Source organism: Equus przewalskii, chromosome 25 (assembly GCF_037783145.1).
Source record: "Equus przewalskii isolate Varuska chromosome 25, EquPr2, whole genome shotgun sequence".
NCBI classification, from domain to species: Eukaryota; Metazoa; Chordata; class Mammalia; order Perissodactyla; family Equidae; genus Equus; species Equus przewalskii.
Window position 1 is genome coordinate 5430901 of NC_091855.1, and position 22114 is coordinate 5453014.

Consider the following 22114-nt stretch of genomic DNA (forward strand, 5'->3'; position numbering starts at 1 on the left):
TCCCACATATAAAGTAGAGGAAGATGGGCACGGATGTTAGCTCAGGGCCAGTCTTCCTCAGCAAAAAGAGGAGGATTAGCAGCAGATGTTAGCTCAGGCCTAATCTTCCTCAAAAAAAAAAAAAAAAAAACACCTTGAGAGGCCAGCCCCATGGCCAAGTGGTTAAGTTTGTGCATTCCGCTTCGGTGGCCCAGGGTTTCCCGGTTCGGATCCTGGGCACAGACATGGCTCCACTCATCAAGCCATGCTGAGGCAGCGCCCCACATGCCACAACTAGAAGGACCCACAACTAAAAAAAATATACACCTATGTACCGGGGGGCTTTGGGGAGAAAAAGAAAAAATAAAATCTTTAAAAAAAAAAAAAGTAAACACTTAAAAAAAAAATGTTGATGTCACATCCCATCCCAGGCCAACTGAATTGGAATCCCTGGAGAAGGACCCAAGCATAGGGTTCTTTAAAAGCTCCCCGAGGTGATTCTAATGTTCAACTGTAGATGAGAACCACTGACCTAGACAGGGGTCAGCAAGCCCTTTGGGTAAAGGGCCATACTGTCAATATTTCAGGCTTTGTGGGCATTGAGTCTCTGTCACTACTCAGTTCTGCTGCTCTGGCTCAACTGTAGCACAGACAATATGAACAAGCGCAGCTATGTTCCAACCCAGCTTTATTCAGGAACGCTGAAATTTGAATTGTATATAACTTTAACCTGTCACAAAATATTATTTTTCTTTTGATTTTTTTTCAATAATTTAAAAATGTAAAGACCATTCTTCGTTTGCAGGCCACACAAAAACAGATGGCAGGCGAGATACAGCCAGGCCATAGTTCACTGACCCCTCATCAACACTGCAGATGGAACATGCTTCTCCTTAATCTTTCCTCAAAAACAACATTTGCTCAGGGACTCACTCAATTAGCCCCAGAAAAGATCCCCTTCAAAGGATGGATACCTTCAGATTCGAGTTGGTCCAGGCCATATAAGGCTGTGGTATTAACACGGCTAACAGATGGAACAATGGTTCTTCTCTCAGAGGACGCCTCAGAATCAGGAAGCGCTGGGGAAATGCTGGGTGGCTCCTCCAATATTCCAGGGGGCATCACTGGAGAGCCCAAAACCGGTGTGAACAACTCCTCATTTGGCTTTGTGACTGTGTCTATTAGGTCTGCCAAACACAAGAGACAGGACTTGACCCAAAGATGATTATTATGGGAAATGTATACATATGCTTTTACTTTTTAAGGAAGAAATGATTAATGAAACCAATATCTTATATACTGTAATTCTGGCACTCAGACCAGCTCCCCATTCCCATATTGCATCAATCCAGCTACCCAAGGCAAACATTTTATCGTCAGGGAAAATACATTGTCTCAAATCAGAACTTTGTTTTTAAATTTTAATCTCCCATTTATTATACCGACAATATTATGGATTTTGCAAGATTTTATATAATTTACTACCAAAGGTAGAAAATTTAACAATAATGTATTTAAAAATATGCCAAAAACTACCCTCAAAAATCAAGTCAAAGAGTAAGAGCTGGAGCTGGTGACAAGGCCAGCTGCCTCCCTCATCTATTCCTATCAACCCAGAAAGATCCACCCCCACAGCACTGAGTGCAATTCCCTCCCTTACAGACCTTCCACAGAAGGAGGAACTTGGAAAGACAGAGGTGTCGCTGTAGTTGAAACCACAGTGGCCAGAGGCTCCCATCTTCTCGACAGCTGAGTGACACCAGCAACATGAGACACAGCAGAGGGGGCCTCTTCCTCCTCAGCCTCACCGTCTCCTCTGGTAGCCTCGAGGGTAGAAACCTGCTGCTCTGGTGTCACCAATGGTAAAGTGGCTTCTGCTTCTTGAACAGCTGTTGTCATCTCTTGAGTGATGACATCTCAAAGAGGGAAAACAACATTTTAAAATAGAACAAATCCCTATTTCTTAAAAAGTCACTAGATAATTAATAAATTGACAAAAAAAACAGATAGCTATTTCAGGGATAAACAAATATTTTCAGTACAGCATGGTGACTATAGTTAATACTATATTGCATATTTGAAAGTTGCTGAAAGAACGGATCTTGAAAGTTCTCATTACAAACAAAAAAAATGTATAACTATGTGTGGCCTTGACGTTAACTAGACTCATGGTGCTGATTATTTTGCTATGTACACATATATCCAGGCATTATGTTGTACCCCTGAAACTAACAGAACGTTGCATGTCAACTGCACTTCAATACAAAAAAAATGTTTTCAGCTGCTTTCAGGAGTGGTGAATCAATCTAAGATAGAGATAAAGAAGTCAATATAAAAAGCCTAAAATAAAATCCAAAACGAAGTAGAAAGATCAAGAGCTGAGTTCCCTTTTAAGTACATTTGAATATCAACATAATCAGTCTGTTAAGAAACAAATTATACAGAACTAAATTACACTGAAAAATTCTCAGAAGCATTTGTACATATTAATTTTCACATTTGCATTTCTGAGAGAAAAGGGAAGTTAGCATTTTAAAGAACTAATATTTACAATAACTAATGTTTACTGAGCTTCTATTACACGCCATACATACACACTGCTAAGTGCGTGGTAGGCTTGATCTCATTTTATCCTCCCCTTCATACTAAGGGGAGATAGGTACTAATATCATTCTATGGGAGCTGTATATCATAGTTTCAAGAATGCAGGCTCTAGAGCCAATTTGCCTGGGTCTGAATTCTGACTCAGCCACTTACTAGCTGTGTGACCTTAAACAAGTTACTTAATATCTCTGGGCCATGAGATTCCTCAGCTGTAAAATGGAAATAATAATAGTATCTATCTCACAGAGTCAGTACAACCATTGAATCAGGTAACACATGTAAAACACTTTGTACACGCCCAGTACTTTGTAAGTATTCAATAAATATCAGCTATTATTACCCCATTTTACAGAATAACTTAGGTTTAGGAAAGCTAAGGAAACTGCCTAAGGTTACACGGTTAGTGCTCTTAACCACTGTGCTAACTATGCCCGTCAAAGGATGGATGGATAAAGAGGATGTAATATATATTTATGCAGTGGAATATTATTCAGCCATGAAAAGAAGGAAATCTTACTGTTGCCCAAGGAACAACTTGGAGTGGCCTCAGTAAAAGATTTATATTTGCTTTTAGATCATGAAAGAAAATGAAATAGACCTGTGGGGTGTGATGTTATCCATCACAGGTCCACTTTCTTTACAACATTATAATCCCCTCAAATACATTATTAAAGACTATTTACAAGGATCAATAATTGCTCCCATCTTAGGGAGGGGACTGCTGGAAATTTCAAATTCTAAGCCACTGTTAAAACTTAATTTGTAGAAGACCCTATTATCTCTCTTCTTTTAAATACTAATTCTAGATACATAGCATATTATCAAGGCCAGTAAGTTATACAACGAAAAATAACATTCTAAGCATAGCTGAAAAGGTTTTCTCAAAGGTTTACTAATGACATCATGTACTTCAATTACTTGAAAATATTTTTCCTTGGAAACAATTCATTTGCTTTAAAATAGTGTTTGTACATTTTTCAGTATAAGCAGTCCCTTTTCTTGGTCCCCATTCAATTTGGACTATTTTTCTCTTTTGAATTGAAGAGACTTTTACATCTGATGGACTGATACATTAGTTACGGACAATGGAGTTAGGGTAAGGCTCACACATGGCTTCATATTTGTTCTTTGTACTACTGTTTACATTTTTTCTTTCTCCAGTAAGATTGTAAATCTCGAGAGCCAGGATTCATTGCCCTTTTTGTATCTCCAGCACCCGGGACAATGCTCTACTTGCCATAAAAAAGATAATATATACTTTTATCATTTTAAGCAGTATGTATTCTCCATCTTGTCCTCATTTTTGAAAGCATAATGAACACTTTTGAGAACAAATATGTAAAAATAAATATACAGTCTATGGTCATAGTTTCATGAAACGGCAAGAAACATCAAAATGGCATAGTACTCTGAATAAGTGACTGCTGTTAAAGAAAGAAGAGTGAGAACTAGAAATAGTAATGGGAATTTTAAAATAACATTCAAAATTTCTCCACATCTCCCATTCTTCCTACTTCCTTTAGAGAAAAAAATGATAATAATTATAGGTTACTTTTAAAACCTGATCTCGAACCGAACCAGCTAAAGAAGCTGAATCAGAGAACTGACTATAATCAGGATGTTTATTTGGTCATAATACCCAGAACACCAAGAAATCACTGCAGATCCTGAGGAAGATAAAGGCCAAGTATTCCCTGGGCCCTAAAATGATTGGCATTTGAGTTGTTTACTTCTGAAAAAATATTTATAATCACCAGAAAATGGGTAGGAAAGCTTTTTGGCCATTTTCTAACCACTGTTGTCAATAATCTTAATTTTTTACATTCTTTTTTTTCTTTTTAAGATTGCCACCTGAGCTAACATCTTTTGCCTATCTTCTTTTTTTTCTTCTCCCCAAGCCCCCAAGAACATAGCTGTACATTCTAGTTGTAGGTCCTTCTGGTTGTGCTATGCGGGATGCTGCCCCAGCATGGCCTGATGAGCGGTGCCACGTCTGTGCCCAGGATCCAAACAGGTAAAACCCTGGACCGCCAAAGTGGAGCATGCGAATTTAACCGCTCAGCCACGGGGCTGGCCCCTTCACATTCTTTTTAACTCTATAGGACAAAAACAATTAAAGCAAAATCAATTATTCGACTGCTCTTCTCTCTACAAAGAACATTTCAAAGCTTTTTGATGAATTTGGACAATGCAAGCAGTCAAACTGGACAATTCCAGTCTGAATGGTTCTCTCTCCTCATTTACTTATGCATTGAACCAGTACTTATTGAACACCCACTATGTGCCAGATATTGTGCTATGCCCTGAGAATAAAAAGAAGTTGCCTGGGGCTGGCCCAGTGGCACAGCAGTTAAGTGCACACATTCCACTTCGGCAGCCCAGGGTTTGCCAGCTCAGATCCCTGGTGCGGACACGGCACCGCTTATCAAGCCATACTGTGGCAGGTGTCCCACGTATAAAGTAGAGGAAGATGGGCACAGATGTTAGCTCAGGGCCAGTCTTCCTCAGCAAAAAGAGGACAAATGGCAGCAGATGTTAGCTCAGGGCTAATCTTCCTCAAAAACAAAAAAAAAAGAAGTTGCCTGTTAGAAGACTGTAGTTAAGTGAGGCAATTATGACTAAGTAAGGAGCATATTCAATACTCAAAACAATAGTCAGACTATTAACAAATTCATTTTACTTTTTAAGCTCTATTAATCTACTACATAAGCAGGAGGGACTCAATTGTGCAATGAATAATCTGGAACTACAGGAATTAGTGCTCCAGGAAAATCTTAACGTGTTAGGGAGAACTCAAGTAAACTTCATGTTCAGTCATATCTAATGACTTCACGATCACGTAGATCCAAACATCTTAATAGAATTTAAAAACCAACTTACAAAACATTTTCTGAAAGCTTCTATGAAAACTTACAGTATACTAGGTCTTTCAGCCTTTAAAAAAATGAATTGGACATGTAAAATTCAACCTTTCATCATTTTAATTCAATCTCAATAACACTTTATAAAACATGTTACTAATTTGATGTTTTCCATTAATTAGGCTACTTAGCTGAAGTAACAAGTGTACTTATTCCAAAACAATTTGGAAGGGGCATATGCACGTTATGCTGTCTTTCCTTCCCCATGTTGTTATCTGACCAACTACATATTAAAAAAAAAAATCCATCAGCAACAAATGTAAGGCTTGTCAGCTCATAACATTCACAGATGTTAAGGCCAAGAGGAAGAAGAAAGTGCAGAATCAAGCCAGCAGAGGATTTATCTGTATTGGGTTTTTTCTTGTCCTTATTTCTAGATGAGTTTCTTTTCGGGTAAACAAAGTCAAAGAATTCATATGGTTGATACTATGAAATATATACTTACCTAAAAGTTTTTGGTAAGAAATATTAGGGATGTGAGTATTTTTTACAAAAATGTGTAAATAAACATCCTATATTGTTCATTATACCATTTATAGTATAGCTAATTCTTTCACATCTTCCTGTATATTTATACATTTTCATAATAAAATGTTTGAAAAATATCAGTCTATATCAGGGTTTATGAGTGCTATTAGAATTTTGGTTCAGATAAATCTTTGTTGTTGGGAGGTGTCCTATGCATTGTAGGATGTTTAACAGCATCCTTGGCCTCTACCCACTAGATTCCAGTAGCATCCCTCTGTTGTGACAACCAAAAATGTCTCCAAACATTACCAAATGATGGGGGGAGGAGAGGACAAATTGTTCCCAGGTGAACACCACTGGTCTATATGCAGGCATTATACTTGGATACAATTTTTATATAAAACATATATTTTATTTGTTTACTTTTGCTTTTCCTTAAAACTTAGATAACCTACTTCTAAATTGTCACGTTAAAAAAACATAGACCAGAGCCAGCCCTGATGGTCTCGAGGTTAAAGTTTGGTGGGCTCTGCTTCGGTGGTCCAGGGTTGGTTTCTCAGCACAAAACCACACCACTCATCTGTCAGTAGCCATGCTGTGGTGGTGGCTCACATAGAAGAACTAGAAGAATTTGCAACTAGACTATACAACTATTTACTGGGGCTTTGGGGAGGGAAAAAAAAAAAAAGGAAGATTGGCAACAGATGTTAGCTCAGAGTGACTCTTTCCCAGCAAAAACAAAAAACACACAAAAAAATAAAACAACACCTAAAACTCATACAATGTTATATGTCAATTATATCTCAATTAAAAAATTAACAATAAAAACAAATTGAAACATTTCAAATTAAACAAAGCTTGTTTATCTTTTTCTTTCTTTCTTTTACCTTTAAATGTATTTCCCAATGGTTGATAGGCCTCAGATTCATATTCTGAGATGGAAACAGTGGTCTCTAAGAAAAACATGGCATTGTTTTCCTGGGTGGACTCCATGAAGTCTGCAGTATTTTGGAACAGGTTCACAACAGAGACTTTCACATCTTCCATCAGACTCGTGGGAGTGAAGGAACTTTGATCGGTGAAGGAAGATGCTCTCTCATCCCCACGTGCTATTAGCAGGGCTGTCCCCATGTGTGTTTCCCCTTCAGGCAGCCCCAAAGCCCCCTCTGCAGCCTCTGTCAAAGGCTCGCCCTCTTCCATACCTTCCACAGTTACTTGGGCTGTCTGAGATGTGTCCATTCTCACCTGAGTCTCTGTATTGTCTCCAAGCTTTGGGGTCTTTATCTGGCTTACACTCTCTAATTTGGTGTCATCCCACTCATCACTTATGACCAAGGCTGCTGGAACCGCTGTGCTGACACTCACCGTGACTTCCGGGGCTCCCAGCAGGCTGTCAGTGTCTGGCTCAACACTCAGGGTATACTTGGAGGTTGAAAGCCAGTGCTTGGTGGCAGGAGCCTGGGTATCATCAGCTGTCATCTGCGAAGGCTTCTCCCTATCAGGCATGAGACTTCCAGGCTCAGCGCCTGTCGTGGGCTCAGCTCCAGGAAAAGAAGTTGTCCTATGTTCTGTGTCTGCTTCAAATTTCTCAGTCCTTGGATTGAATAGCATTTCTTTAGTATTCACATAGGGTAAATGTCCTAGACTAACTTCTTCCTGACTTTCAGTTGCAAACAATTGATTATCCACATACTTCAGAAAACCTTGTTCTGCTTCTGTGTTCCCTTCCACAATGGGCTGAAGGTTGGCACTACTGAAGGGCTCCTCCTTCTCATCAGTCTTCAGAGAAGCCGTTGCAGTGACAGGGTTGGTTAACACGGCCTTAGAAAGCTGGCTTTCAGGAGACGTTCTCTCTGGCTGGCTGGAACCAAATACTGCTTCCCCTGCTGGGACCACTGGCTCAGTAGCAGTGTAAACACCATGGCTATTAGGCTGCACAAACCCAGCTTGTACAGGATGGGTTTCTTTGTTAATAGGGAACTCTTTATTTAATGATGTTGCTGATGGTCCCACTAACACTATCATTGGATCTTCAGAGACCACCAATTGGGGAGTGCGCTTTGAAGTAACAAAGTTATTTTCTAGGTCATCTGCGTTCATCCTCTCAGACTGCTCTTTTTCTGCATGAGCATGTGCTACCTCCCTTCTTTCCACTTTGGGGAAGGCCAGACATTGTGCGGCAAAGTTCAGAAGTAGAAAGCTACAGAAAGCTAGAAAAATGTGCCATACAATTGGTCTGCTCATAGTGGAAGAGAAATGTGCACATAAATTGGCAGAGTTGACAATTCCAGTAATTGAGTCCTGCAGAAAAATAAAGCATATCAAACTGTCATATGAATATATTTTGTAAATAAGTCCCTTTAAATTAAACCACAAGTAAAATGGTCTCCTTGACTTCATGCTCAGCCCTACGTAAGAGAGGGCTGTTCTATTTCTTTGTACCTTTGAGAAATGGATAACCCAGTTCATTTTTCCCTGCTGAATTCCGCAGCTGATTTAACTTGAAGCTCTCTAGAAAAAGGTACACACAGTTCAAGTACCAAGTTCATTATTTCTTAAATACCTACTTGAAATAAACTACCCTTGAAGTCACATTTGCAATATTATCCCCAAATTCCTCTACTAACCATGTAGTCAAATGACCGCAGAAATGGCAACATGTCCAGAGAATAGAAAGTGAATTTTACATTTACTTACATTACATTCAAAGAATCTAAGTGTATTTTAAAACTTATTAAATATCATCATAAAATACTAAATACCAGTTATAGTCAAGAGTTTTCAAAAGTATACAATTGATTTTCAATTAAATTTGTCTTTAAAATGCTTAAATTATTTCTTTTCTCTGCAACAACTATAAGAATTATAGGCAGGGGCCAGCCCGGTGGCGCAGCGCTTAAGTGCTCACGTTCTGCTTTGGTGGCCCGGGGTTTGCCAGTTCGGATCCCGGGTGCGGACATGGCACCGCTTGGCAAAAGCCATGCTGTGGTAGGCATCCCACATATAAAGTAGAGGATGATGGGCACAGATGTTAACTCAGGGCCAGCCTTCCTCAGTAAAAAGAGGAGGATTGGCAGCAGTTAGCTCAGGGCTAATCTTCCTCAAAAAAAAGAATTATAGGCAAAAGCTTCATGTTTCAAAATTTAAGGATTTTTCTAATTTTTACCTAGAAGGTAAAAGAGCTAAAAAATGTACACAAGTGTATTCCTAGAAAAAATCTTTTGGAGAGAACCTAAATATATTTTTAAGTTGTCAATCTTTATTGAATACACATTATTGTAAGATTAAGAGTCATCGTATTTTTTAAAAACTACTCTTACTCTCATTACAACTAAAACTATATCGAAACTGTTGATTTTCCTCCAAACTTAAGAGTTTTAGTTCTTTTTATCTATTTTGCTGAGTAGGGTTCTATCTTTTCCCATCATCAGAAATTTCTCAGATACTGCAGGTTTTCTGGAAAATTAAACCCGGAAATTAAAATTCTAAAATAAAAACCTTATCTTTACAAAAGTTATACTTTTTTCTTTCTTTCACATCTAATCATTAAACTATCTGGATCAAGCATGTGTTGTGCACCATAAAATATAAAAATTTACATTTTCATAGGGCCCTCTCCCCTTAAGGAGTTCAAAGCTTCCACAAATTATCCCATTTAGTCTCACAGATTCTTTTGAGACAGAGAAAGGTCAAGTCCCTGGTCTCAGATGGCAGAAGAGAAAAAGAAGGCTGAATTTTTCTACATGAGAAAAGAGGAACCCATGGATTTGATGCTGAGGCCTCTTGCCGACTAGCAACACCACGTGAACACATCATCATGGAAGCAGGTTCTCCAGTCCCAGGCAAGCCTCCAGATGATGCAGCCCCAGCTGACATCTTGACCGCAGCTTCTTGAGAGCCCTTGAGCCAGAACCACCCAGCTAGCTACTCCCAAATTCCTAACGCACAGAGATGGGATGAAATAATAAAAATTTACTGCCACTGAGGTGAGGGTAAATTGTTACACAGAAATCTTGAACCCACAGTACTTGGGAGAATACAGGAATGGCATGACATCATGAGGTGCCATGTGCCAAAAAGGAAGAGCACACCAGGGAGCATAAACTCAGTAGCAGAGGAAAACTGAAGCCAGAGGCAACTAGGAGAAATAACAAGCCCCTCGCCCCCAAGAATCCTCAGAGACAATGAGAGGGATGCTCAATTTCCCCAAATGTAGGATGCGGGTTAGGAACAATTCTATTTAAATATTAAATTACTTACAGGTAGCTAGTATTGTTTTAAAAGAAGAGACTATGCGAAAGATATTTGAAGAGGGAATAGCATATGCCAAGGCATGTCAACGCTCTGGACATTAGTTATCTCTATACTTTAGATGAGCCAAGAAGCATCCTAGCTCATAGCCAGGTAATAGATTTGGTAACAGTATTTAGCCTGTTGCCTCTATTTTCCTTCCTGAAAACAAAAATATATGAAACTACACCTTGGATTTCTGTGCAGACAAGTTGAACTATGAAACTCTATATAGCCGAAGACACATACAAGCTACAGAACTCTCTGGTTCATTGCTGATCTGTTCAGACAGCTGCCCTTTCCTGAATAAATATTTTTCTCATTCAACGAAATCTTACTAAACATCCCAGAAGATGGAGAGTGTGGCCTAAAAGCCTGGTCTACATGATCCCGTGCTTCTGGATAAAAACCCGAAAAGAACAGGTCATCATGAGTGGCAGAAGAGTTTAGAGGCACGTTGACTGGCGTCAGAAAAACGAGTCCTGAATCCCAGCCTTACTGTTGTTAAAACTTGCTATGTGACACTGGGAAAATGGCCTCAGTTTCTCCTTTGACAAAATGAGGAGTTAAACAAAATAATGTTTGAAATTCCTTCTACCTCCATGATTCTATTCTCATGTTTTACATATATCATTAAAAAAAATACAAATGTTTTCATATTCCCACAATTTTGCCATCAAGTAGGGAAAGCACCCAAATGACTGAACAAATGCTTCACATTTTATTTATATGTTCTGGAGTCACATGTACTGAGAGGAGAATTTGAACAAACAGATGGGGGGCAAGTGATAAAGATTTAATACAACCTCAATTGCCTTTCCAAAACAGAATTTTCCCTCAACATTTTATTTTCATCTAGATCTTGAGCTTTAGAATTTTTGTGTGAAGGAGATTCTGCCATGGCTCTGAAAGACTTTCCTTCTGTAACTAAGTGTCGGCCACCTGCTTTCTAAATCCAATTACAACAGAAAAAGTGGGGGTGAGCTGCAAGACTAATCCATGTCTGTGTACTGCGGCCATATGCTCCTTCTCCCCACTATTCAGAGCAACGCCTGAACTTTAAAAGAAGGAGAAAAGACAGCCTGGGGGAACGGCAGCAGGGAACACGTCTGCTATTCAGATAAACTGGCAGATGACCTTCAAGTTCCAGGTCTTTCTCCATCTTTCAAAGCACAGCACAGGTTCATATCGCCACCCCCACAAGTTCGCCATCCCCCCATTGGAGTTGCATGGTGTTAGAGAATAAACAGGAAAAGACTGACCCTTGTCAATTCAATGACAATACTTCTAAGCCCAACTAACCATCTGCAATCATATTTTGAGAGCTATAGGCCTTTTCTTTTTTCCTCGACACCGTATCCCCTCCCTGGCAAAGCGCCTGGCACAGAGGAAATGTTCAGTGAATGCTGGCTGAACACACAGACAAAGGTCTGCAGCCTGCTTTGCTGGGGGAGGTGGGGGGGGGGGGGTTGCATTGCTTGTTAGCATTCTGTGTCTTAATTATCTTAAATTAACTCAATCATAAGAATATTTAACAAACAAAAGCACATTTCTTTAACTTTTCCTTCACACTGTGACTCTGGATGCTGCTTTCCTTCCACTATATCAGTCAGTGCGAATTAATTCAGATAAATCAACTCCAGCCAAATTGCTAACTGATAGTGGATATTAGCTTGTAATAGCTTAAAAAGCAGCCCTTTCAGAACAAGTCAGTAGCACTTTGTCCATCATTCGCTATCAAGGTGTCCTAATAGCTCGACAGTCCTCGGAACAATTTACCGCATTTCTGCCACCAGTGGGCAGATAAGCGGTTCTGTCAAGCAATATCTCTGACAATCTTAAGTAGAGACAGTCCAGACACTGTTTCTTTGTCAAGCCTAGGCATATTCGAGTTTCAAAGACAAATGAAAGACAACATAAAAAATACAGCCTTAGCCATTTTGTTAGACTTAACAATCAAGTGTTTTTAAACACTCAGACAACTAAGATGTATACTGCTATTGTTCAGTGTGTTACCAAAAGGGAACCGGCATGTTAAAACATTCTCATCAGTGACACAGCTACTTTTTTCAAAGTAAATTGAGTTCCATGTACAAAATATAAGGAATGTGAGCTTGGCCCTAAGAGTACTCAGGACACAGGAGGCCTGCAGAGGAGGCCTGCAGAGGATGCCAAAAAACTGGGGATAATCTGCCTGGTATTTTCCTTTTCTTGAGATAAACACAAATACCGTCAATAGCTGGTGTGGGGTTTCAGAAAGAAAGCTCAGGAAGAAAATCTTAGATTTTCATTGTCTACTGGAAGTTACGTGGATGCCACCTCAAACCACAAGCTTCTCCATCTAAACTGGTATCATCTTGAATTCTTCTCTCCCTTACATTTTAGACTCACAACTTTTGTGGATCCTTCCCTCATAATCTCTCTCGGAATTGTCCCTTCCTGTCACCTCACTGGATTGTTATTATTTTTATTGCCTCTTAATTGACAATCCTGTTCGGACTCCTTCTCCAATCCATCTGCACAATCCAAATGGTTTATTCTTAAGAATAAAAATGACAACAATCAATCAAAAATGGCTACCATTTGGGAGATGCTACATGCCAAGTGTTATAAGGGCCTTAAGTAAATTACCTTATTTAATGCTCACAACAACCTAATGAGATAGATACCACCATTATCCCCACTTTCTTCATGAGAAAATTACAGGCTTATACTTCTACAGAAATGCAGGCTTACTGCATTTCTGCCACCAGCGGGCAGAATAGAGGATAATTAACTTGCTTATGTGTGTCTGTTTTTGAACTTGTGAATTCTGTCCGACTTCAAGTTCCCTGCCTTTGCCACTACAACTCTCTGCTTTCCCAAAACACATCATTTAATGTCCCCAGACATACACCTGCCAAACCCATATCTAAAATCCACCCCACAGCACTAGTGCCCAGAACAAACCTCATCACCAGTGGGTCTATTGCCCTCTTATGTGCTACACTCATTTCCAGTTCCTAAGTTTTGCTCATGACACCACACTCACCAGAATGCTCCCTTCTTCTGCCCAACCTCAGCTATCCAAACCCTGGCAGCCCAGGTCACCTCTTGTTTACTAACTACTATCACAAAAATTCCGGCCCATTCTCTGCCCACCATTCTCCCAGCATCTCTGGCACAAAGAGTCATGACTGTAAGTCTTGTCAGCTCAAATAAGACTGTGTTCTTTGCACGCAAACACTGGTCTGTTAGCTTCCTTTGTTTGCCATATCATTGCTAATAATGGTAGGCACATAGGGGTGTTCGATAAATATTGTTGACACGAAGTGAACAGAAACAACCACTTAAGAACATGAAAAAGAATATTCAGAGTCTCCATTTTATATTGTAAGATTTTTAATGACATTTCAGTCTATCCATGTCTAATTATATATTTTGTTCATTACCTAACCAATTTTGGCTGCTTATTCAATGTGTCATTTTAACAATACTAATAACTTCCGTATCCTCATTTCTGCTATATTTTAGATTTTCAGAGTTTATTTCATTTAAAAAACGAGATGAACAGTAACAAGAGACAGGTCTCAGAGCTTCAGATCGACCTGCTTCTCAATTACCATCTCATCTTTAAAATCCAATTAGTGATTTTTTGATTGATGAGGGGAAAAGAAACTCCTTCCCTTCTTGGTTTTTAAGTAATCTTTCCATTTTGTGCTATTCCTGATCCTTAGTGATTAATCTGTCATTGTCTTACCTTTTCTTTTTTTAATCCTTAAGGTTCTCATTGCCAATACTATTTCATTTGTCTAACGCTGAGCTTACGAAGACTCTGACCCTATTAACCCAGCTGTGGCACAGAGCATTAAGGTACCTCATTTCTGATCCACTGTGCTATTGACAACTGTCACTGGCCTGACATATTGGCTTTAAGATCATCGGCCCCAGTCATCCTTCACCATAAACTAAGTAGCTGGAATGACAGATGATCCTTTCAGCAGCCTGTTCGGAAGGGAAGACAGAGTAACCACAAAGAAAAGCATGGTCCCCAGGAGGAAGGCGGCCTCAGTGCTGACGGGGAAGAGGGTAAGTACGCTGGGGTCAACACGGTCACTCCGGCAACTACCAGCAAAGTGCTTCACCAGCCGTGCAGACCTCAACTACGTTCCACAGACTGAGCCCACAGCTTTATTCTCTACAGTCTAGCAATGTAAACAGATGGAGACGTCTGTGCTTATCACCCCTCACGCCTCATCCTATCCACAGCAAAAGAAACTGGACCGCAAGATTTAAAAATTGGCTTCAAGTTCCAGCTCGACCTTGGGCAAATCAATGAAACTCAGTTTTCTCATTGCAAAATGGAGAAGATAAAGTGCTCATTCTGTTTTCTTCAAAGGGTGAAAGAGAGACAAAAAAAAAGTGATAACAGACATGAAAATAGTTTGTAGAAAAAGTTTTAAGTATCATACAATTTAAGACACGTTAGTGTGGTACTGACATGCATTTCCCTCAAACTACAGAAATGAGAGCAATTTGAAGCATCCATAACATTCTTTTTTCCCCCAGATATTTCCATGGGGTTCCCTCTTTCAGCTTCTCACGTAGACAAAGTGACCTGGGAGTAATCTGATGTTTGCAGAATCCTGTCCTAATCAATCTTGGTCAAGAAGCTCTTGTCTATCCATCCTACAGTACCCTTCAAGGACCCAATCTGAGACTTCATTTCTGTTCTTTGTGGTTCACAAACCTTATGCACTTGAGGAGATCTCTAAGTACAGTACTAGCTGGCAGGTAAGGAGAAAGTAATCCCCAGGTAGGCATTTCAAGGAATAAACATAATATCTAACATTTCAAGCTGAAACTTGATTCAGATACTTTTCTTATAATCACCAAGTAAACAATATGGAAAAACAGGATTGACCACACATCTTAATTAAGGGATAAGTTTTCATTTTACAGAAATTAAACCCAGGTTGCCTCTCTGAACAGCCAGCTTCCCTATGTGAGAATAAACAAAATTCAATGAACAAAAATGCAATCCATGCACAATTTTTCAAGCAAACATCTGCTGAATAAAGAGTGAAGTACACCTTTAGTTGAAAAGTGGAAATTTTCCATAACAGGTAAGCCCATCTTCCTCATTTTGATTCTATACTTATATTTAGCATCCAACTATTTCTCTAGTACCAAATTATGATATTGAATAGTCTAGCAAGACAACCAGAGTATAATAGCAAGAAGCTTCCCACAAAAACAAAGACAAATCCACATCTCCCTAATAGGCTCTGTTGCTGTAGCTACCTTAGACTCGGTGACTCCCAGGAGTTTTGTGAATAAACGCCATCAACATCAAGTCCGCTGCATAAGTGTCTGGTTCATTATTACCACAAATACAACTCTACCTTATTCGAAAGAGTAAGGACATACCCCTTAAGTCTCTACTGTGTGTAAAAGTAGCAATGTTTTGATACTGTGAAATCTCACTCTGATTTTGAGTGTCTTTCAATAGATGCTACAGTGGAGTCCTGCCGGCAAGTGAGAAGTCTGTCAGCAACTCTGTAGGAGCTTGGCTTAAACAAGACTCCTTGGAGCCCAAAAACATCACTTGTGATCAAAGAAATACACAAAAAGGAGAGGGAGGCATGCAAATTCTGACCACACATTTTGCTCCCTATAGAATCTTTCAGAGCTCTATGGACGGTTTTGTGAACCACTCCCGCTCCCCCTTAAGTTTCTAACTAAAACTTCCAAAGAAAGAAGGCAGACAATTTAAAGGAGCCTCTCTCCTCTCCTCCGCATCAGCTCTGCACTGAAATGAGATACCCAGATCCTGGCAGATCCTCGGGATCAGTTTGGGAAGGCAAAGATGTCTCATCCTTGAGAACTCCAAACTCTTGAGGATGCTATATCTTGTGCGCCTGGCCACTTCCTCCCCAGCCAGGGCTGTACGTGTTTGGAATCTACATAGGTCGGCTTCTGTCGGTGACCAGGACGCACATGCGACATCTGGGCACTTCCAGGCAGCACCTCCCAACCATACTGGAGTCTCAGGCAGAGCCTGACCTCTGCGTCTAACCCGCAGGCCCTCTTTCCAATTAAGTGACCTTTCCAAGGAGCACCCTCCTGCTGTGTCCTGGGCGACTGGTCAGGGTCTGAGCAAGGAGGTTCTGTGACATCTCCGCGCTAAACACTCAACTGTTTGTTTTCTGCAAAGTAGCAGAACGCATTTCGGTGGCCACCGCGGCCCCCATTCGCTCCTCGGCTGCTGGGCAGTGACTGGCATCGGGGACATTAAAATCGACGCTTTGAAAGGAGCAAATCGTAGTCTTCGGGAACTTCTCTATCACCGCTGTGAGACTGGGAGGGGAGGGGGAGAAGAAAGAAAAGCCCACACAAAAGCAGCCAGCCCTGCAAGCTCCGCCAGCACAAAGGCCCGCTCGCTGGTGCGCAGCCCGGAGGCTGGGCTGGACCGAGGAGTGCGGCGAGTCCACCAAGGCCCGCGCACCGCGCCGAGCGCGCCCGGAGCGGCCCCCACGCACCCCTCGCCGGAGCACCGCGTTCCAGCGGGGGCGCAGGACGCACGCCTGGCGCGCGCCGGGCTGCCGCGCTCCCCGGACTTCACCGCTCCCGGGGCGACCCCAAGCTGCCCGGGGCTCCAGCTCAGTCTCTGTCCCGGCGCCCCGTCTGCAGCCGCCGCCGCCCAAGCGGGAGCAGCCGGGCCCGTTCTCACCTGTGCGCCTTCAGCCAAGCAGCGCGCGGAGGAGAGCGGCGGCGCCCGCGCTCTGCATCCCCGCGGCGGCCCCTGCAGCGGTGGCGGCTCCCTCCCCGGTCTGGGAGCCAGGGGGAGGGTACTTCGCTTTGTTGCTTATTCATAAGGCCGCGACTACGGCTGGGGATTGGGCGGCAGGAAGATGCGCCCGCCCCGGCTCCGCCGGCACTGACACCCGATGCCGTCGCCCCACGCCCCTCGGCGTCCGCTTCCCCGCCTCTGCTCCGGCGCTGGCGCCGAGTCGGGAGGCGAGTCCGGGGTCTGGAACCCCTCCGGAGACCCCCTGACCTGCTGCCCCTCTTCACAGCCCTGGGCTTCCGCGCCGACTCTCCCTCAGTGCCTACGGAGCACAGACTAGGCACCCTTTTCGCTAGGAGAGCCTGAATTTCTCTGGTCCTTGGTTAAGGCAAGGGGCACAAGTCGGAGGCTGCAGGATGTTCCTCGTGGAGACTGTACGCCTTAGCCTGGCCCCTAAGTAGGACGCCATAAAGTAGCCCTACACAGTGTTCCCTTCTCGATCACTCCGAGAAGAAATTGAAAATAAGTGCTGATAGGAAGCACGGTTTGTTGAGCCCTTACTCCTGCCAGGCACAGTGCTAGGTGCTTCATTCATTACCTGCTTAATCTACCCACTAACCCTGAAACGCAAGTATTAACAGGGGAGGAGGTTGTGGCTGATGGCTGTGTAACTTCCCTTTAGAAGACCTTATCTTTATGTTCCCCAGAAAGGTACTCAAAAAATAGTTGTTGCATGGAATGAGATTGAAATGAATTGAATCTATATCTGTTTTTGATGTGTATTCAATGTAGTACCATGTCATATACTGTACTGTGACCAGGCCTTCTACCTAAATTCAACATCCACCAGGTGGATAAGCCATACCCAGCCTGACCAAGTTGTGTTTTAACATTTAAGTCAGTTATTTGAAACTCAGACCACAGCTCATGAAAACAATGTTACACAGTATGGTGAAATTCCCAGCTAGACCACAAAATTAGGTCTACCTGACACAAATGCAGGTAAATAATAGTACTAATAAAAAAACAACGTGATCAATCAGGTTGGACCAGAGGACCAAGCAGAATAGAAGAATAGAAGACAGCAGGAGAAAGGGATTCCAGCGTCCCTTGCTTCTAGGGCCAGCCCTACACAAGAACTTGAAATACTCAAAGTTTCTGTGACATCTTCCTCCCTCCTGTTATGCATCCCTCTCTAGCATCCTAGTATTCTCCTTAGAGACCCCATAATACTCTAAGTCCCAACTATGGAACTCCACTCCCCAGACCTACCTTACACTCAAAGTTTTCCATACTCCACAATTACCCTTCTCCCAGAGTAGAATTCCTGTTTCCCTTTTGCTCAGTACAAATTATTTCAGCTATGCAGTTAAAGTAAAGTGATCTTGTTGGAACTCATTTATACTAGTCCTTTATCCTTCCTGAAATGGTTTGTATTGCTTTAAACAGCTCTGATTAATGCAATTTATCTCAACTGCTGCTGTTCGTACACGGCAGTGATAATAAGATCCACCCCAGCACCACACAAATTGTAAAGCAGGGACAGTTGTACTCTAAAAGTCAAATCAGTACATCCACACACAATGAATGTTATTAACCTTTTATGACTAAAGCAAGAAATTGTATGTGTGCATTAAAAGAGTTTGAGAATGTGCAAAACTCCAACCAAGGAATAAGCAAGGAAGCTCAGGAATGCAGTTTGGGGGTTGCCAGATTTCGTGATTAAACACAGAGGATCTCCACTCAATATTTGGGACACACTTATGCTAAAAATTATTTTTCGTTTATCTGAAATTTCTATTTAACTGGGCATCTTGCATTTTATCTGGTAACCTTTGCAGTATTAGGTGATTACTTGGTCCTGGATGGTAAAAGCCTCTGTGTCAGAAAGGAATTGGTCACATGCAGTGAAGAACAGGATAACCAACCCCAAGAGCCAGGAGTGGACAACGTCCATTCAAATGCCAGCCTGAGGGGAGAGTCTTGGCAACGCAGATGTGAGCATTATGGTATCCTTGGTAAGGCTATCACTAAATTGGGTAGAAATGTTTCACAGTGTATCAGCTAATTCTCTTTACTCTGATTCCCTGTACCAAGTAACTGTCTGCCAGCTTGATTTCCCATGTATATTGCCCATAAGGCACTGCTGAAATGAGTCCATGTGAACAGGCTTGTGTGTGTCTGTAACAGATCTACTTCCATTGCACACAAAAATTGAGTTTCTGGTCTTGCAAAAGTGAGAACAAGACCCCTAGTGGGGGCTGACACCACCAAGGTAAGTGCCACCTAAGGGCTCACATGAGACCTCTTGAAATCCAACTGGCAGGACTTCCTCAGACTCTGTGCCACTGTGTCCTGAGGATGTTTTTTGTTTCAGTTTTCTTTGTTTTGTTTAGTTTTCATTTGAAATTACACCAGCGACAGGCACGTGAGGCAACAGAACAAAATGAAATGAAAGAGGCACATGAAGAAAAATCTTCTTGGAAGGCTGAATTTACCTGGAATCTCCTCAAAATACTTTCTGTCTGTCAGTGATTTTCCATCTCTCTATTTTTTTTTTCCTCCCCTTATTTTTGAACCCTCTAAAACTCCCTCCTTGGATTTTGCTGTTCTTATAGGCTCCCAAGGCACCAAACAAAGAGGTCGGGCCATGGAGAGAGGGGACAGGAGCACTATATAGGTAGAGTGGGGGTCAATGGCAAATTGGATATTTAAGCCTTCCGTACAAAAGATTGTCTCTCCTTTCTGACCTTCCTAAAAGTTTATGAACATGAGCTTTCCAGCACCTCCCAATGTTCTCCACCTCTAATTTTCTGTTGGAGACATCCTGGTAGCTTTTAATTTTTTAACTTGAAATTCCCAGGAGCACACTCTGGTGTAAGAATTGCTTAGTAGACTCTCCTCATTCTGGGTATTCAATAAATATTTGATAGTTATGATGATGATGATATAAATAATGGTAATGATGTTAGAATCAGTTTTAGTAATTCGGATAGAAGTTTTCACTGCATTCAAAACCCTCAGAACACTTCAAATGACCTATTTCAGCACTACTGAGCTTGAATTTTTACCTTGTACTAAATTATGTCTTTAGTATGCAGTTTATTGGGAAAATAAGTAGGTAGAATAAATCCAATAACAAAATGGTTTTCCTTAAACAAAGCTTTGGAACAGCAAATTTTTATACACTGTAGTTGCTTTTAACTGTTAACACAAGTCCACTATATTTCTCTATCTTTGTTATTTAGATCTTATTATGCAAACACCCAGGTGAATCCTCTTGCTGGTCTGCTCTCCCCAAGAAATCTGTTATAATTGTTGAAGCAGAATATTATATTTACATTCCCTTCTTTTTAAATCTGTTATTTTCTATATTCTCTAATTAAGAAATCTAATTAAGATTTCTTTAGGCTCTGAACTTTCTGATTCAGTTCTAAAAAATGCAATTTTGCCCATTGCCTCAAAAAAGCAAGATATGAGAGGAAAGGGCTACTGACGCAGGTACAAAACAAAATTTCAAAGCAGCACAGCTGTTTAAAAAGAAACTTTTTAGATAAAGTCAAGGGTGAAAACATTTACAAGAAAGAAATCTTGTCCTTTTTTTTTTTTTTTGCAGCCATAAATAATGTCCTTGTGAGACTGCCTGTACAAATTCTTTTTAAGAGTCTTGAACAAAAGTTCTAATGTCTCCTGTGGAATACACCTTGTAATCCTAAATTATCATCATGAATTGGTCATCATGAATAACTATATTCAAAATGGCATCTATAACTCTAGGCAAGATATGAATTGTCTTTTACTATGTCAGACAAAAGAGTCCTATCAGCCTTGTCTCTTTTTTTATATGCCAAATGGTAAATAAATCTATGACTTTAATAGATTTCTTATCTTAAATAATGGGCATGAAATATTTATTATTGACATAATGGTATGCATATCTACTGCCTATGTTGCAGAGAAAGATCATTTACTCTTCTCTGCCTCTACCAAGGATAGAATTAAAGAAAACGGCTTTACCAGAAACAGCAAAGCTCAGGCCCAAGGAAGCACTCTTGTCAGAGAAAGCTCTTAGAGACTGGAATAGATTAGTGAAGAGGTTATATAGTCTCTTTTGTTGGAGATTTCTAAAAGAAGGATGAATTTCAATCTGACTGGGTTGTGGGTTTCTGATGAAACATCATGAGCTCACTCAACAAGGAAATTATGGGGATAGTTGTAAATATGGGAAAATTACCAAATATATTTACTGCAGCTAACTGCGTTACTATTATCCGCCTTCCAACAAATGTTGCTTATTCTTACTTTTAAAGAACGTGATTCAATACTACTCAGCCATAAAAGAAGACAAAATTGTCCCATTTGCAACAACATGGATGGACCTTGAGGGTATGATGTTAAGCAAAATAAGCCAGACAGAGAAAGACAAACACTGTATGATTTCATTCGTATGTGGAAGACAAACAAACACATGGATAAAGAGCACAGATTAGGGGTGACACAGAAGGGGGTGACAGGGGAGGGGGTGAAAGGGGTAAAGGGGCACGTGTGTATGGTGACAGATAAAAACTAGACTATTGGTGGTGAGCATGATGCAGTCTACACAGAAACTGATGTATAATAATGTACACCTGAAATTACACAATGTTATAAACCAATATGACCAGAATAAAATTTAAAAAAATAACAAATATGTGATTCAAGTATTAATATCACATTCAGGATACACATGAGTATATTCAATCCGCAGCACATTGACAGCAAAGGCAGAGAACAGGATACTATCAACGGACTATCAATACCATTACAATGAAGATGCACTCGGGGCTCATAACCAGAATAATACCAACAGTTTGAACATTGGTTTACCAAGGTTTAAGTATGCCATGGACATCAGTGCCAAAAGAAAAGACTTTCCTTCAGTGCAGCACTCAACCTCCTGCTAAATTCCTTGTTCCTATACATTTTGGTTAATTCTTCTGGCCAAACTGTTAGATGACAACAGAGCTGAGTTCATGTCTCGCAGTCATGAAGCAATGAGCAGTGCACCATGTAATGTGGGCTGTGCATTTATTTTGGCATTGAG

General features: G+C 40.9%; 1 protein-coding gene across 3 annotated transcripts in view; it reads right to left on the bottom strand.

Moving 5' to 3' along the window:
- Nucleotides 1-22114, bottom strand: part of ARMH4 (armadillo like helical domain containing 4) — a 165996-nt gene that overhangs the window by 105892 nt on the left and 37990 nt on the right. For 2 of the 3 annotated variants that reach the window (XM_070594257.1, XM_070594258.1), the window contains 3 exons: nt 6860-8273; nt 1644-1895; nt 954-1166 (listed from right to left, as the gene is read on the bottom strand). In XM_070594257.1, coding sequence (XP_070450358.1) covers nt 954-1166; nt 1644-1895; nt 6860-8216 — 1822 coding nt within the window. In that variant the 5' untranslated portion in view covers nt 8217-8273. Of the gene's footprint in view, nt 1-953; nt 1167-1643; nt 1896-6859; nt 8274-16974; nt 17099-22114 lie in introns of those variants that run through there. The other variant, XM_070594259.1, reaches the window with a different exon arrangement.